The sequence below is a fragment of the Bos mutus genome, chromosome 27, assembly GCF_027580195.1.
Source record: "Bos mutus isolate GX-2022 chromosome 27, NWIPB_WYAK_1.1, whole genome shotgun sequence".
Taxonomy (NCBI): Eukaryota; Metazoa; Chordata; class Mammalia; order Artiodactyla; family Bovidae; genus Bos; species Bos mutus.
Window position 1 is genome coordinate 41,754,065 of NC_091643.1, and position 14,832 is coordinate 41,768,896.

At 42.0% G+C, this 14,832-nt stretch overlaps 1 protein-coding gene across 1 annotated transcript in view; it reads left to right on the forward strand.

The window, feature by feature from the left end:
* Positions 1-14,832, forward strand: part of CSMD1 (CUB and Sushi multiple domains 1) — a 1,688,220-nt gene that overhangs the window by 1,318,513 nt on the left and 354,875 nt on the right. The window contains exons 18-20 of the mRNA XM_070364228.1: positions 2,370-2,486; positions 3,905-4,120; positions 9,415-9,603. Of these exons, the coding sequence (XP_070220329.1) occupies positions 2,370-2,486; positions 3,905-4,120; positions 9,415-9,603 (522 nt within the window). The remainder of the gene's footprint in view (positions 1-2,369; positions 2,487-3,904; positions 4,121-9,414; positions 9,604-14,832) is intronic.

Here is a 14,832-nt window from a genome sequence, read left to right on the forward strand (position 1 = left end):
TCCCCTGCATTGCAGGCAGATGCTTTACCCTCTGAGCCACCAGGGAAGCCCCCAAAATAGCAGGTACTCGGTAACTATTTTTTGAATAAATTAATGTTAAATGCTATGTTAATATTACCTTTTTCATAATAAAATGAGTCAATGTAACTTTAAGATGTGAAAACTTCAGCCTCTTAAAATATTCTAGAACTCTTTTCAATAATTTATATTTTGCTGTCTTTTACCTAGATCTCAAGTTTGCATATTCAAAGAAATTATCTGTTTCCTTAAAATAACATGCTGAGTGAGCATGATGAGAAATATCACTTTTTCTACAAATGAGCTCATTCTTTTCTGAGTGTTATTTATGGAACAGCTTTTACATGATTCAGGACATTCATGTGACAGTGGACCCTTGAACAACACGGGGGTCAAGGGTCCAGAGGACGTGGACACTGGCTCAGGGCTGAACCTGGTCCCTGGCCCTTCCCCCCAGCTCCCCTGTGCCAGTTTGATTCCTTGTTGGTTCAGCTCTTGCATTCTCAGGAAACCACGATAGGACTTAAGATAGAAAAGAAAAGATAAATATCCACTCATCAATTGTCTGCAAAATTAAGTTTTATAAAGTTTATTCAAATTTTAAATTATTGATATCTTGCTGTTTCTCTTTTTATTGGTTTTTATTTTTATAATTATAAAATTTTAAAAATTAAAATTTAAAAAACATTTAAAAATTTTAATGTTATAATGTTGTGTTGGGTCCTGCCACACAGCAACATAAATCAGCCACAATTATACATATGCCCTGTTCCTCCCTAGCCTCCCCTCACCCACCCCATCTCTCTAGGTTATCACAGAGTGTCAGATGGGGGTCCCTGTGCAATACAGCAACTTCTCACCAGGTATAGGATGGGTATCTTACGCCTGATAGTGTACATACGCTGACGCTACTTTCTCCAGTCATCCATCCGTCTCCCTCCCCACTGTGCCCACAGGTCCATTCTCTACATCTGCGTCTCCATTCCTTCCCTGCAAGTAGGTTCATCAATACCATTTTTCTGGATTCCGTGTATATATATACATTAATATACTGTATTTGTTCTTCTCTTTCTGACTTACTTCGCTCTGTAGACTCACCCACCTCACCAGAGCTGACGCAGATTGTATGGCAGAGTTGTGCATATGTACCGCATCTTCTTTATCCATTCATCTGTTGATGGACCCTCGTGTATTGTACATAGTGATGCTATGAAAATCTATTCATAGAATCAACAGCTAATGTCTTGGGTATTTAATACATATGGGACCCTGTAAATTGTGTTCTATGAAGCCAGTTGTTATAAACAGCTACCCTAAGAGATGGCTTTTATCACTGTGTTCAGTTTTAAGATAAGACAGATGTGCAGGAAGGAGGATGAGCTACTTTCCAAAGACCACAGAGTCAGAGACAGGGCAGCATCTGAACTCATCACTTTCTGGCATCAAGGTCTGAGCACTGGAACCTCCACAGGACACTGATTCCTAAACATGTCGACTTCCTCCCTCAAGTGATTATGTACAACTTTCTTTTCTTTCTTTCGGAAATGAGACTGAAATATATCAAATAAGACATGTGTTGTTGTAAAGGATTTAAATTCAATGAAGTGCTACTGAGAATGCTGGCAGCTCTAGAGGATTAGAATCAGTAAGATTCAGAGATATAGGTAGAAATGGAGAAATTTATCATAAGAAGTTGACTCAGATTGATTACAGAGGCTGTGAAGCCCTCAGATTTGTAGTCAGCCAGCTGGAGACCCAGGGGCCCAAAGGGTGTGAATTCCAGTCCAGAGGCCAGCGGCCTCAAGACTCAGAAGGAGCTGATGCTTCCGTTCAAGACTGAGGATAGAAAGGAAGCTGATGTCCCAGTGTGAAAGCCACCGGGCAAGATGTGTTCCGTCTCGCTTATAAGACGCTCAGCCTTTTCGACCTCCTCAGGCCTCCGACCTGTTGGAAGAGGCCCGCCCCCATCAGGGGAGGGCCACCTGCTCTCCTCAGTCCACCTGTTCCAGCATCACCTCACCCAAGAGCATCCTCACAGATGCACTCGGAATAAAGTCAGGTCAAAGGGCTGTGCATCCTGTGACACAGTCGAGCAGACGCACAGGAGGGTTCCACTTCAGCTGGTATAGCCTACTCTGTGGTGTCTCTCCAGGTTTTGTACTAATTAGGTCTTTGTATATGAACTGACACATTGCAGGCAAAATAAAGTTTTGGTTTTGTTTTGTTTTTCCTGGAGGTGACCTTAAGTATTCTTTTATTCCTTGTGCAAATTAAATGCCACTTTAAAAGTATTTTATTGTAGCAATCATTGTGAAACTTTAATACTAAAATTATATTTCTTATTATTTAAGCCCTCTGTGGAGGATACATCCATGGAAAGAGTGGAACAGTTCTTTCTCCTGGGTTTCCAGATTTTTACCCAAACTCTCTAAACTGTACATGGACCATTGAGGTGTCTCATGGAAAGGGTAAGAATATTATGGATTTCAAAAATATAAAATAATTAACTAGATGCCAACATGGGAACAAAAAATATTGATGTGTGAACAAGTAAGATAACTAATTTCCTCATATATGTTTCAATTACTAAGTGATTTTTAATAAGATTCTAGAAAAAAATAATCTAAATTATTGGTACATTCAAGCAAAAGTTGATTCCTTATTTTATTCTCTATTGATCAGATAACTTGAACAACTTTTTGCTTGTGAACATAAGCTTTAAAATCAGGTGCAATGCTAAAGAAAAGAGGCATGCATTATACAACATGTGAATAACACTTAAATAAAAGGAGATAAATAGTTATCTAACTTCTCATTTCCATGATAAATCTAAGCCTCATTCTTGTACTTGCCATGTGTTCTAAGTCTGATGAGGATTATTACACATAATGAGTAATTGTATGTTAAGGAGAACTTGGCTTTGAAGGAAATTGAAAAAGAAAAAAAGAATAAGCAAGTTATGAGTGACCAGGGTTTTGTAATCATAAAAATAAATATTTTCGTTAAAAAGATCTCTTCATGGTTAATTATATTCATTATGTATAGGAATTCAGACATAATACTTTGTGAGTATAGCTACTAGGGGATCATATTCCCAAAGGGCCACATGAAACTAGGTTTTCACAACTCTCTTCCCTCACTTGTGCAAGTTTCTATATTAAACCTCCAAGCCTGGTGTTTCTAAAGGACATGTTTACTATCAATTGGAAAGTGGTCTGGTCCTTGTCTCCTTAGTCACAAACGCTTGCCCCGAGAGGCTGTGCACAGTCTACTGAACCCTGCTGCTGAGTTTAGTTATGTGTTTATGTTGGAACCTGCATCCGTAGCTCGCTGTATATCCCTGTGTCTAATCTGTATCTGTATCTATACCTACATACACCAAAACATTGGGTTTTGCTGTTTATTCCTTCTTCTCTTTTATTCCTAAAGCCATCCTCTTTCTACCCATTCTCTGTACTTTTCTTTCAAACTTCATAATTCAGATTGCATTTCAAGATTATATTTTGATTCAAGACTTTGATGCCCAGGAAGAATTCTTTCCCCAGTTATTGATTCTATCAGTACCCCCTTACTCCCCTCTCTGCCCTTTCTCTCTCTGTCTCTCTCTCTCTCCATCTGCCTCTTCCTCTCACCGACTCCACCTCTGTCTCCATTGCCATCTCTCTCTCTCTCTCTGTCACCCTCTCCCTTTCTTTCTCTCTGTCTCCCTCTCACCGTCTCCATTTCTCTCCCTGTCTCTCTCTCTCTGTCTCTCTCTGTCTCTGTCTCTCTCTGTCTGTCTCTCTCTTTCTCTCTGTCTCTCTCTGTCTGACTGTCTGTCTCTCTCTCTGTCTCTCTGTGTGTCTCTCTCTGTCTCCCCCTCACCGACTCCATCTCTGTCTCTCAGGAGTCCAGATGATCTTCCATACCTTTCACTTGGAGAGTTCCCACGACTACCTGCTGATCACCGAGGACGGGAGCTTCTCGGAGCCGGTGGCCAGGCTCACGGGCTCAGTGCTGCCTCACACCATCAAGGCGGGTTTGTTTGGAAACTTCACAGCCCAGCTTCGGTTTATATCAGACTTTTCCATTTCCTACGAGGGCTTCAATATCACGTTTTCAGGTATGTCAGTGTCTTATCTTCTCGGGCAGTAATTGTATCATTGTGTGAGCACGCACACGTGTGTGTGTGTTTACAGGTAAACAGCTGACCAGTGGGAAGATCTAGTTGGTATGGAGGAGGAGGTGAGACCAACGAACAGTTGCCTGGCAGCCCCAAGACATTGTTTGCTGCACATCAACTGTAAATTCTCATCCCCCCAAATTTGCTAATATCACTGCCGTCTAAGCCTCTTGTCATCAGTGCTACCAGAACCTCTGAGGACACTGTCCTTACTGGGGAATGTGCTCAGAATTCACTGTGGTCTCATTGCTTTGGGTCCTGCCTTCCAGGAGACCCAGTACTTGTGATGAGAGCCACCTTTAGGATGGAAAAAATGTGACCATGCACAATCGAGGATGAGCTTCTTGTTAACCTTAATGCCATCATGAAAGCAAGAAAACCATACTCCAAAATTAAGAAACATTTCCACCTTTATTATAAAACATAGATAATACCTTATGAGAGGTTTATGTAGAGGTTTATGTAGTTTCAGCCATTGTCTGTATGTGTTAGATTGCTAAGAACAGTATTAATATATTTTTACAGGTGAAAAAAACAAGTACAGACAGTTCACTGGTCAAACATGTGGGGAATAATTTTAATCACGTAAGCAAACAGTGTTCCACAAGCATCAGGGTCAGATGTCCCACTGGGTCTCAGATGCACCCCAGCAGGCAGAGGCAATCACTGCTCTGAGACGACTGACTGGTCTAAACAACTATATTAATCTCCATTTGTGTATCTGATGCTTTGGCAAATAAAATTGTTTCCTACATCACATTTCATTGCCCAGAGCTAAAGTAGTTTTCATAAGGTGGTCTCTGAGTCCTGTAATTACAAGTAGTTTCTTCTATTTTTATTGTTCCAGTTAATTCCCTAATAACCTGTGATGCAACTCATCAGATTCTCTGCTAAAATATCTGAATATTTATGTTATCTCCTCTTCTGAGGCTAAAAGTCTTTGTAGAAGTATTTCCTCATTCCTCCTTCACATCAAAACTGTTCCAGTCCAGTATCTTACACATAGTAGGAATTAGTTAAGTTGTCAATAAACACTTGCTAAATATCACATGATCATTAAAATATATAAAATGAAATACTGTCTTTTTTAGCTTTATTGAAGTATGATTTTCAAATTGAAATGTTATTTTTAAAAAAGACTTCTTAGGGATTTTAAGATTCTCTGAATCATTTTATACTCCCTGTAATTATGACCAATTGCCATTTATCTTAATCTGACTATGTTGATTTTTCCTGTTATTTCACTGAATTAATGGAGCTTTCCCAGACAGGTTCAGACTACTTGGTATCATCGAAATTTGCCACAATCAATGGTAATCATGAAATTGGCTGCTTTCTATATCAAAGACTTAAATCTTCCTAACGCTAATACCTAAATCCGTCTTTCTGTGTGTTCTCCCGTGGTGGATCTCAATTAGAATCACTGTGAGACTATCACTCCACTCTCTTTCTCCTTTCATCGTGATCCAAAATGAATTTAAGCAGAATACTCCAAAGACAGAAATTGGCAGTGGCGCCAGTCTGTGGATCTGCGCTGTAGATGTTTCTCAGGCGTCTGTGCAACCTCTACCCGTTCTGCACCATCTCTTTCTTAGTCCCATCCCTCCCAACACACAGCTGCAAGTGACACAGCTACCGGGAGGCTTTTGACTCCAGGAGTCAGAGGGCAGGTGTAAAGTTGGCTGCATCCTTCCATAAACTTCCTCAACAAAAAAGCAAGGGGACAACAGGAACAGCAACACACGCGTTCCTGTGTCTTTGTAGTGATTTCGGGCAGTTTTAAAGTAGTTTTAAATTTTAAGACCAAAGTGGCAACACTTTTTGAGCATGTGTAACAATTCATGTGCGCACAACCCATAGAACGCAGTCTATAAGACTTGCAGGAGTCACGTTTGTCTATACTATATCACACATGCACACTCAGACAGTCAGGCTAAGAACAAAATACACTGAAACAGGGCTGTGAACGATTGCCAGTGACACTAACACAATGGAGTTTATTTTTTCTGCCCAAAGAAGTAACAACTTTATTGTGCAAATGAAGCATTTGCCTATCTGAGGATTTTTCAGATATTTGTACCAAATCGGTATGCACTTATATCTGGATTTTTTTTTTTCCTTGTTGGTCTGGTTTGTTTCTGTCCTTTTTAGAAAGGTTATTGAAGTGACTTCTTAGGAGGCTCAGTGGGTAAAGAATCTGTCTGCCAATGCAGGAGACATAAGAGACCTGAGTTTGATCCCTGAGTTGTAAAGATCCCCTGGAGAAGGAAATGTCTGTCCGCTCCAGTATTCTTGCCTGGAGAATCCCATGGACAGGAGAGGCTGGTGGGCTACAGTCCATGGGGTCACAAAGAGCAGACACACCTGAGTGCACCTGCACGCACAGACATTAAAGGAGCATTTGTGTCTCCCAGTCAGTGTCCCTGCAGATAATGAGGGGGTATCGGGGGAGAAGAACTCAGACAAGGAGTCATGTTTGTCGGTATGTATCACACATTATCTGTCCCTGCAGATAATGAAGGGATATCGGGAGAGAAGAACTCAGTACTCCAGAATGTTTAGGTCAGGCTGTCCACCTTCCCAGATCCATCTGCTCTACCTTGAGCGTCCATTTCTGACCATTCTCTGTGTTCACTTACTATTCCCACCTCCCTTCGCCACACCTCCTATGATTCTGCCTTCTGAATGCCAACTTTCTGTGAGTTCACATAATTTCCTGGTCATCCTCTTCAAAAGATGAGAATCTGGGCAGCTCAGTGCCTTTACAGATGTGGTTTCCTCTTCATTCAGGGCCTTTCTTCATCCCTCACCAGGCAAACTCCTCCCTCCAGAGGTCCAGTACTGTCTGTTCTTCCCAGGAAGTCTACCGTCCTGTTTTGGTATGACAAATAAATATTTATTGGGTTGAATTAAATGATATTACTTTTCCCCTTTCTGGGCCATATTAAAAATAAGTCAAATTAATGATCATATTTCCAGAGTGACCAGAGTAGTTTGAATATGTCAGAGATCCAGAATAGAGTTTTTACCTAAATGAAAAACAGGAAAAAGACAATGTGGCAAGCGTGGCACTTGCATGTTGACCAGTCAATTGGGTGAGGCAAGGGAAAAATGGGGAAGGAGATTTCTTCTTATGAGGTCAGGACACCTCATAAGAAGTGATAAAACTTGTGGATGATGGGAGTAGAAAACGTGGATTTAAATTGAGAAATACTGGGGGAATGATAGTTGAATTTACTATGTTTATTTTTTTTTTTTTTTTTTTTTTTTTTCTTATTTTTTTTTTTAATTTTATTTTTAAAAAAATCACATGCTCCCCATCCTGAACCCTCCTCCTCCCAACCTCCCCATACCATCCCCTGGGCCTTCCCAGCGCACCAGCCCCAAGCATCCAGCATCGCACTGAACCTGGACTGGCATCTCGTTTCATACATGACATTTCACATGTTTCAATGACATTCTCCCAAATCTTCCCACCCTCTCCCACAGAGTCCATAAGACTGTTCTATACATCAGTGTCTCTTTTGCTGTCTCGTACACAGGGTTATCGTTACCATCTTTCTAAATTCCATATACATGCATTAGTATACTGTATTTATGTTTTTCCTTCTGGCTTACTTCACTCTGTATAATAGTCTCCAGTTTCATCCACCTCATTAGAACTGATTCAAATGTATTCTTTTTAATGGCTGAGTAATACTCCATTGTGTATATGTACCACAGCTTTCTTATCCATTCATCTGCTGATGGACATCTAGGTTGCTTCCATGTCCTGGCTATTATAAACAGTGCTGACTATGTTTATTGAGAGTACAGAATCCACAGTTAAGAGAGCTGGAAATAGGGAAGGGGAGGCAATTGTTTTCAGAAGAACCAGCACACTTTCCCACCACCTTAGGAGAACCTGTCTTTTGTCTCCCCTTCATCGCAATATTGCTCATTCTTTACCTGTCACTTTAACTTCTTTGAAACTCTTTCTGTCATTCAAATCTCTGATGGTGGTCACCATTTGATCCTATCTGACTAAGCACTGGGCATTAGACACTGAAGAAAAAGGCAAGAAGGAGAAAAATGGTCTGAAGGATGCACCTTGAGACCTATGACACTGCAGATGCAACTGTACTGTTATAATTGAGGCTTGAAAGAATCAACACCACAGAATGAGACAAATATACAGTGTTATTAGCTCTGGTACTTTGTACATTTAATCCCCCAATGCAGCAAAACACCAGACATTAATCTTTTTTTTTTTTTCTTGATTACTAAATTAGCACCTTCTTCCTGAGTACTTTGCAGAAATTTCCAGCAGTTTCCAGAACATTTTCTATTGCATTTCAATAAAACATGGCTTAAAATTGAAACATAGGCAGGTTACAGTTTTGCTGTTCCATACGTTTTTAGGAGTATTTTAGGAGTGGAATTGGTTATGATAAATTTTCCACCAGCAAAACCCTGTGATGTTGCTTTTAGTTTCTGCTCCATGGGGTCTTGTTTATCCAAATCACCTTTAAGAAGAGGACAGTAACTGACTTCAGCAATTAGATGTGTCACTAGAATAAGTCCATACTGTTAAAGTGACAGTTCTAAATGGATCAGGTTATTAAAATGTTATACATCTATTTTTTTTAAATATTGATTTATTTGCCTGCACTGGGTCTAGTTGCAGCATGCAAACTCTAGTTGCAGCATGTGAGGTCTAATCCCCTGGCCAGGGATTGAGCCTGAGCGCCCTGCTTTGGGAGCACAATGTCTCAGCCACTGGACCACGAGGGATGTCCCTACATCTACTTTTTTAAATACTATAAGTAAGTAAATAAGTGAAGTTGCTCAGTCGTGCCCGACTCCTTGCGACCCTGTGGACTGCAGCCTACCAGGCTCCTCCATCCATGGGATTCTCCAGGCAAGAATACTGGAATGGGTTGCCGTTTCCTTCTCCAGGGGATCTTCCCGACCCAGGGATTGAACCCAGGTCTCCCACATTGCAGGCAGACGCTTTAACCTCTGAGTCACCAGGGAAGCCCTTTTAAACACTATAAGTTGTTCTATTTGTCATGTGAAAACCTATAGTGCAAAGAACAACAATCCATGTGACAGTCACAGCAGAGTCTGGGGGAAAAAAAATATATGTCTAGTGATTTACTTTTTAAAAATTAATAGCAGCTTTGGATTCTTGCCAAGTGATGTTTGAGTGTTTACACAGGTTCCCACATATGCTTTGTCCCTTCCTGTCTCAGAGTACGACCTCGAGCCATGTGATGACCCTGGCGTCCCGGCCTTCAGCAGAAGAATCGGCTTTCACTTCGGAGTCGGGGACGCACTGACCTTCTCCTGCTTCCCGGGTTACCGCTTAGAAGGTGCTACCAAGCTCACGTGCCTGGGTGGGGGCCGCCGTGTGTGGAGTGCACCTCTGCCAAGGTGTGTGGGTAGGTGGTCACACGCTTTCATTTCATTCATCCAGGGGACAGGGCGTGGTGCAGTCAGCGCGCAGGGCCCCTGGGCCAGGGAGGGGTGAGGGCCACCCGTTGGGATGGACAGAGGCTCCACTTCCCAGGGCAGGGGGACAGGACCCCCTCTGGGCTGTGGTTACCTCGGTGACAAAGCCAGCCCCTTTCAGCTCTAAAACCTCATGACTGAGTGGGGGTGAAACTGAAGCCTATGCCAAGTGTAGTAATGAGGAAGAATATATATATATAAACGTATACACTGTATACCTGGGACAAAGGAAAAAGAAAAAGCTAGAAGGCAGGCTGTATTACCACAGCCTTTGACAATTCTGTTGCTTAAAAGCAGTGAGCCTCTGCTGGTGACAATTTAAAGTGCTGGTTTTGTTGTTTCTTTACACTCTGATTAGAGGATTGTGCGTACTCCTGCAAACTGGGTGTGCTAGCAGTTGTAATGCTGGATTAGTTTTCTCCCTGTGTTGTCGAGGAATTCAAGCGGTCATTCTGTAGAGCTGTATGAATCTTTATCTAGGTATTTGGAACGAGGCACTGTGCTGAGACTGTGGAATTCAGGATGCCCATTCCATGGGGTGTATTTGTTGTTAACCTGAGCCTGTGCTGCTGTGAGGAGTTCATCAGAGAATCGATCTGGTGCTCAGAGTTTAAACAAGAAAGCTTGGCTGAAGGTCTGGCTAGTCTAGTCATTAGCTCCAGGGGCAGTGTCTTCTGCCTGCCCTCTGCCGTGCTGCTCAGCATGAGAAGGGCTTGCAGTCTGTCCTGTAGAGCTACCAAGCATGGCTAATGTCACAGCATTATGGCATCTGTCTAGTTAGGACCCTCAGACCCCTTCACTGTGAGCCTTCTGAGTTCTTGAGGAGCCCCTGGTACCCTCCACGTGCCTCTTACCACCTGATACACTAGAGCCTGGTGGGCAAGTTGTGAAACTGAAATTTCATAATCCATAAAAATACTGAATTGTTAACTTCATAAACCATACTTTTTCCAAAGAACAGAATCTCTTTAATTATTTAGAAATATTACGTGATTCAAAAGTCAATACTGTCTTTTTGAGTTTCAATGTGGCATAGACAGTAGGGTAGTGAGGACTTTAATATAAAAAATTAGACAAATGAACATGAAATGTATCATCTCTGCTTCCTGCTGGGGTGCATATCTGACCTTTGTACGATCTGACTTTCTCCTAAAACAGTAGTTCTCACTTTTTTTTTTAGTTATGGATTTTATTTGAGAATTGGATGCCAATTTTGAGCATGGCCTAAAGGAAAAAGGAATACTTTCTAAGAAAATTATTTTCTAGATGATCCTAGATGTTCTAAGAGTTGCCTAGAATCCATTTACCTCAAATTAGAAATTACTGAACAAGATGGTTAAAATCTGGAGAAAAAACTCCCAACCCAATGAAGTTGAAGATGTATTCCTCATTGTAACATTGTCTATCAATTATAATATTCTATTTGCCTTTATTCTATTTTATCTAGATTCATTCTTCTTATCTTGGGTTTTGCATCGTTGCCTTAAGTGTAAAATGAGGAGCAACTGGGGTTGAACTAATAGTTAATATTTCTAGACCAGCACAGCTCTGAACTCTTTGCATGTGTCAGATCCATTCTACAGAAGGGAACACTAAGAGCCTAAGACCTTTGCCCACCAGTACAATTAGCAAGATTCCAATACTAGGCTTTCACCCCAGCACTGAGACAGCACAGTGGCTTGGGCTGAGGCTGTTTTATATTTTTCCTCTTGTGTTTCACCAGCTGCTCCCCCAAAATTTCCTTCCAGCCCATCTGGCCACAAGAGACCTTTGAATAGCCGTGTTATTGTTCAGTCGATAAGTCATGCCCTACTCTTGTGACTGCATGAAACACTACTGCATGCCAGGCCTCCCTGTTCTTCACTATCTCCTGGCGTTTTCTCAAAATCACATTCATTGAGTCAATGACGCCATCCAACCATCTCATCCTCTGTCACCCGCTTCTTCTCCTGCCCTCAATCTTTCCCAGCATCAGGTCTTTTCCAATGATCCAGCTCTTTCCATCAGGTCAGCAAAGTTTTGGAGCTTTAGCTTCAGCATCAGTTCAGTTCAGTTGCTCAGTCACGTCCGATTCTTTGTGACCCCATGGACTGTAGCACACCAGACCTCCCCGTCCATCACCAACTCCCGGAGTTTACTCAAACTCATGCCCATTGAGTCAGTGATGCCATCCAACCTCTCATCCTCTTCTCCTCCCACCTTCAATCTTTCCCAGCATCAGGGTCTTCTCCAATGAGGCAGTTCTTTGCATCAGGTGACCAAAGTACTGGAGTTTCAGCTTCAACATCATTCCTTCCAATGAACCTTCAGGATTGATTTCCTTTAGGATTGACTGGTCTGATCTTGCTGTCCAAAGGGACTCTCAAGAATCTTCTCCAGCACCACAGTTTGAAAGCATCAGTTCTTTGGCACTTACCCTTCTTTCTGGTTCAACTCTCACATCCATACATGATTAGTGGAAAAAACATAGCTTGGACTATGCAAACTTCTGTCAGCAAAGTGACATCTCTGGTTTTTAATACACTGTCTAGTTTTGGCACAGCTTTTCTTCCAAGGAGTAAGCATCTTTTAATTTCATGGCTTCAGTCATTGTTTACAGTGATATTGGAGCCCAAGAAAATAAAGTCTGTCACTGTTTCTACCTTTTCCCCATCTATTTGCCATGAAGTGATGGGACCAGATGCCATGATCTTAGTTTTTTGAATGTTGAGTTTTAAGCCAGCTTTTTCACTCTCCTCTTTCACCTTCATCAAGAGGCCCTTTAGTTCCTCTTCACATTTTGCCTTTAGAGGGGTATTATCTGCATATATGAGGTTTTTGATATTTTTCCCAGCTTCTTGATTCCAGCTTGTGCTTCTTCTAGCCCAGCATTTCACTTGATATACTCTGTGTATAAGTTAAATAAGTGGGGTGATGATACACAGCCTTGTTGTACTCCTTTCCCAATTTTGAACCAGTCTGTTGTTCCATGTCCAGTTCTAACTAGTGCTTCTTGTCCTGCCTGCATACAGGTTTCTCAGGAGGCAGGTAAGGTGGTCTGGTATTCCCATCTCTTTAAGAATTTTCCACAGTTTGTTGTGATCCACACAAAGGCTTTAGCATAGTCAATGAGGCAGATATTTTTTTTTAATCCCCTTGCTTTTTCTATGATCCAGCAAATGTTGGCAATTTGATATCTGGTTTGTATGCCTTTTCTAAACCCAGTTTGTACATCTGGAAGTTCTAAGTTCATGTACTGTTGAAGCCTATCTTAAAGGATTTTGAGCATTACCTTGCTAGCATATGAAATGAGTACAATCGTACAGTAGTTTGAATATTATCTGGCACTGCCTTTCTTTGGAATTGGACTGAAAACTGATGTTTTCCAGTCCACAGCCACTGCTAAGATTTTCAAATTTGTACACTTACTGAGTGCAGCACTTTAACAGCATCATCTTTTAGGACTTGAAATAACTCAGCTGGAATTCCATCACCTCCACTAACTTTGTTTGTAGTAATACATACTAAGTCTCAATTGTCTTCACATTCCATAATGCCTGATTTTAAGTGAGTGACCACACCATCTTGGTTATCCAGGTCATTAAGACCTTTTTGGTATAGTTCTGTGTTTCACTGCCCCCTCTTCTTAATCTCTTCTGTTTAATCTCTTAATCTGCCTCTGTTACGTCCCTACCATTTCTGTCCTCTACTGTGCCCTTCTTCTTGTGAAATGTTGCCTGGATAGCTACAGTTTTCTTGCACAGATCTCTAGTCTTTCCCATTCTGTTGTTTTCCTCTACTTCTTCATGTTATTCATTTAAAAAGGCTTGCTTATATCTCCTTACTATTCTTTGAAAGTCTGCATTCAGTTGGGTATATCTTTCTCTTTTGCCTTTTGCATCTTCTGTTTTCTCAGCTATTTGTAACGTCTCCTCAGACAACCATTTTGCCTTCTTACATTTCTGGGATGGTTTTGGTCACTGCCTCCTGTATAATGTTACGGACCTCCTTCCATAGTTCTTCAGGCACTCTGTCTACCATATCTAATTCCTTGAATCTATTTGTCACCTTCACTGTATAATCATAAGGAATTTGATTTAGGTCATACTTGAATGAACTAGTGGTTTTCCCTACTTTCTTCAATTTAAGCCTGAATTTTAAGCAATAAGAAGTTCATGATCTGAGCCACAGTCAGTCAGTTCCGGGTCTTGCTTTTGCTGACTGTATAGAACTTCTCCATCTTTGGCTGCAAAGAATAGAGTCCATCTGACTAACCACATTTCCAAAGGCAATAAAACCCAGCAGGTGACCCACCTGGCACTTGGGAATTCCCGCCCCCCCACCCTTTCCCTCATTCTTCACATCTGAATAGTGGTAGTTCTCAAGATTCTGCTTCCCCCAGGGCTCCTCTCTACCTGGCCTAGAGAAGGCTTCACCTTCACACCCTGAAGACGCTCCTGCCTCCAGGACTGCCCACCGGGGGGGCCGCAGCCCCAGAGTGATCTGTCTGAATTCAGAGCCTCCCCCACCTGTCTGTTAACAGAATGTGAGGCAGCCTCCAGGAGGGTCAGTGTTGTTCACTGGGAGACCCTCTGACTTCCCACCCAGCTCAATCATATACTTGAGCTCGGGCACACACCTACACTCACGTACAGACGCACTGCACAAGACACAAAATTGCCTGGTTCTCTAACCTGAAGGCCTCTCTCTTCACCGCTCCTTACTCACAGCATGCACCACCTTTTCTGCCAGACTGCCCCTCCTCATTTTGAATGCCCTCCCATGCAGCTCTCTCCACCCCGCTTACTCCCTGGCTGGAGAGGGACCCTCCGGGATCACCGTCTGAGCCAGTAAGCTTGTCTTCTTGTCTCTGTCTCCCCAGCCAGGCTGACCTTTCCTTTACAGTGGGGCTGCCTTAGCCCAGATCCAGCTCTGGGCCATATGCAGTAAATGTTTGTCAAGCAATTGTTACTTCTCTCAGAGTGCCTATCTTGATCTCACAGTTTGATTCATTGGCACTCTGTGTCTATCTTTCGTCCTTCAAAATCATAGAAAAAAGAATGGCCTATCCCTAGCCAAGAGCTACAGATCCATTCTGAAGATCACACCTGGAGGAAGGCCAAGAGAATTATAGCACACTGCTTCACCTTTCCCTAATAAACACCTGGTTATAAGCAGAA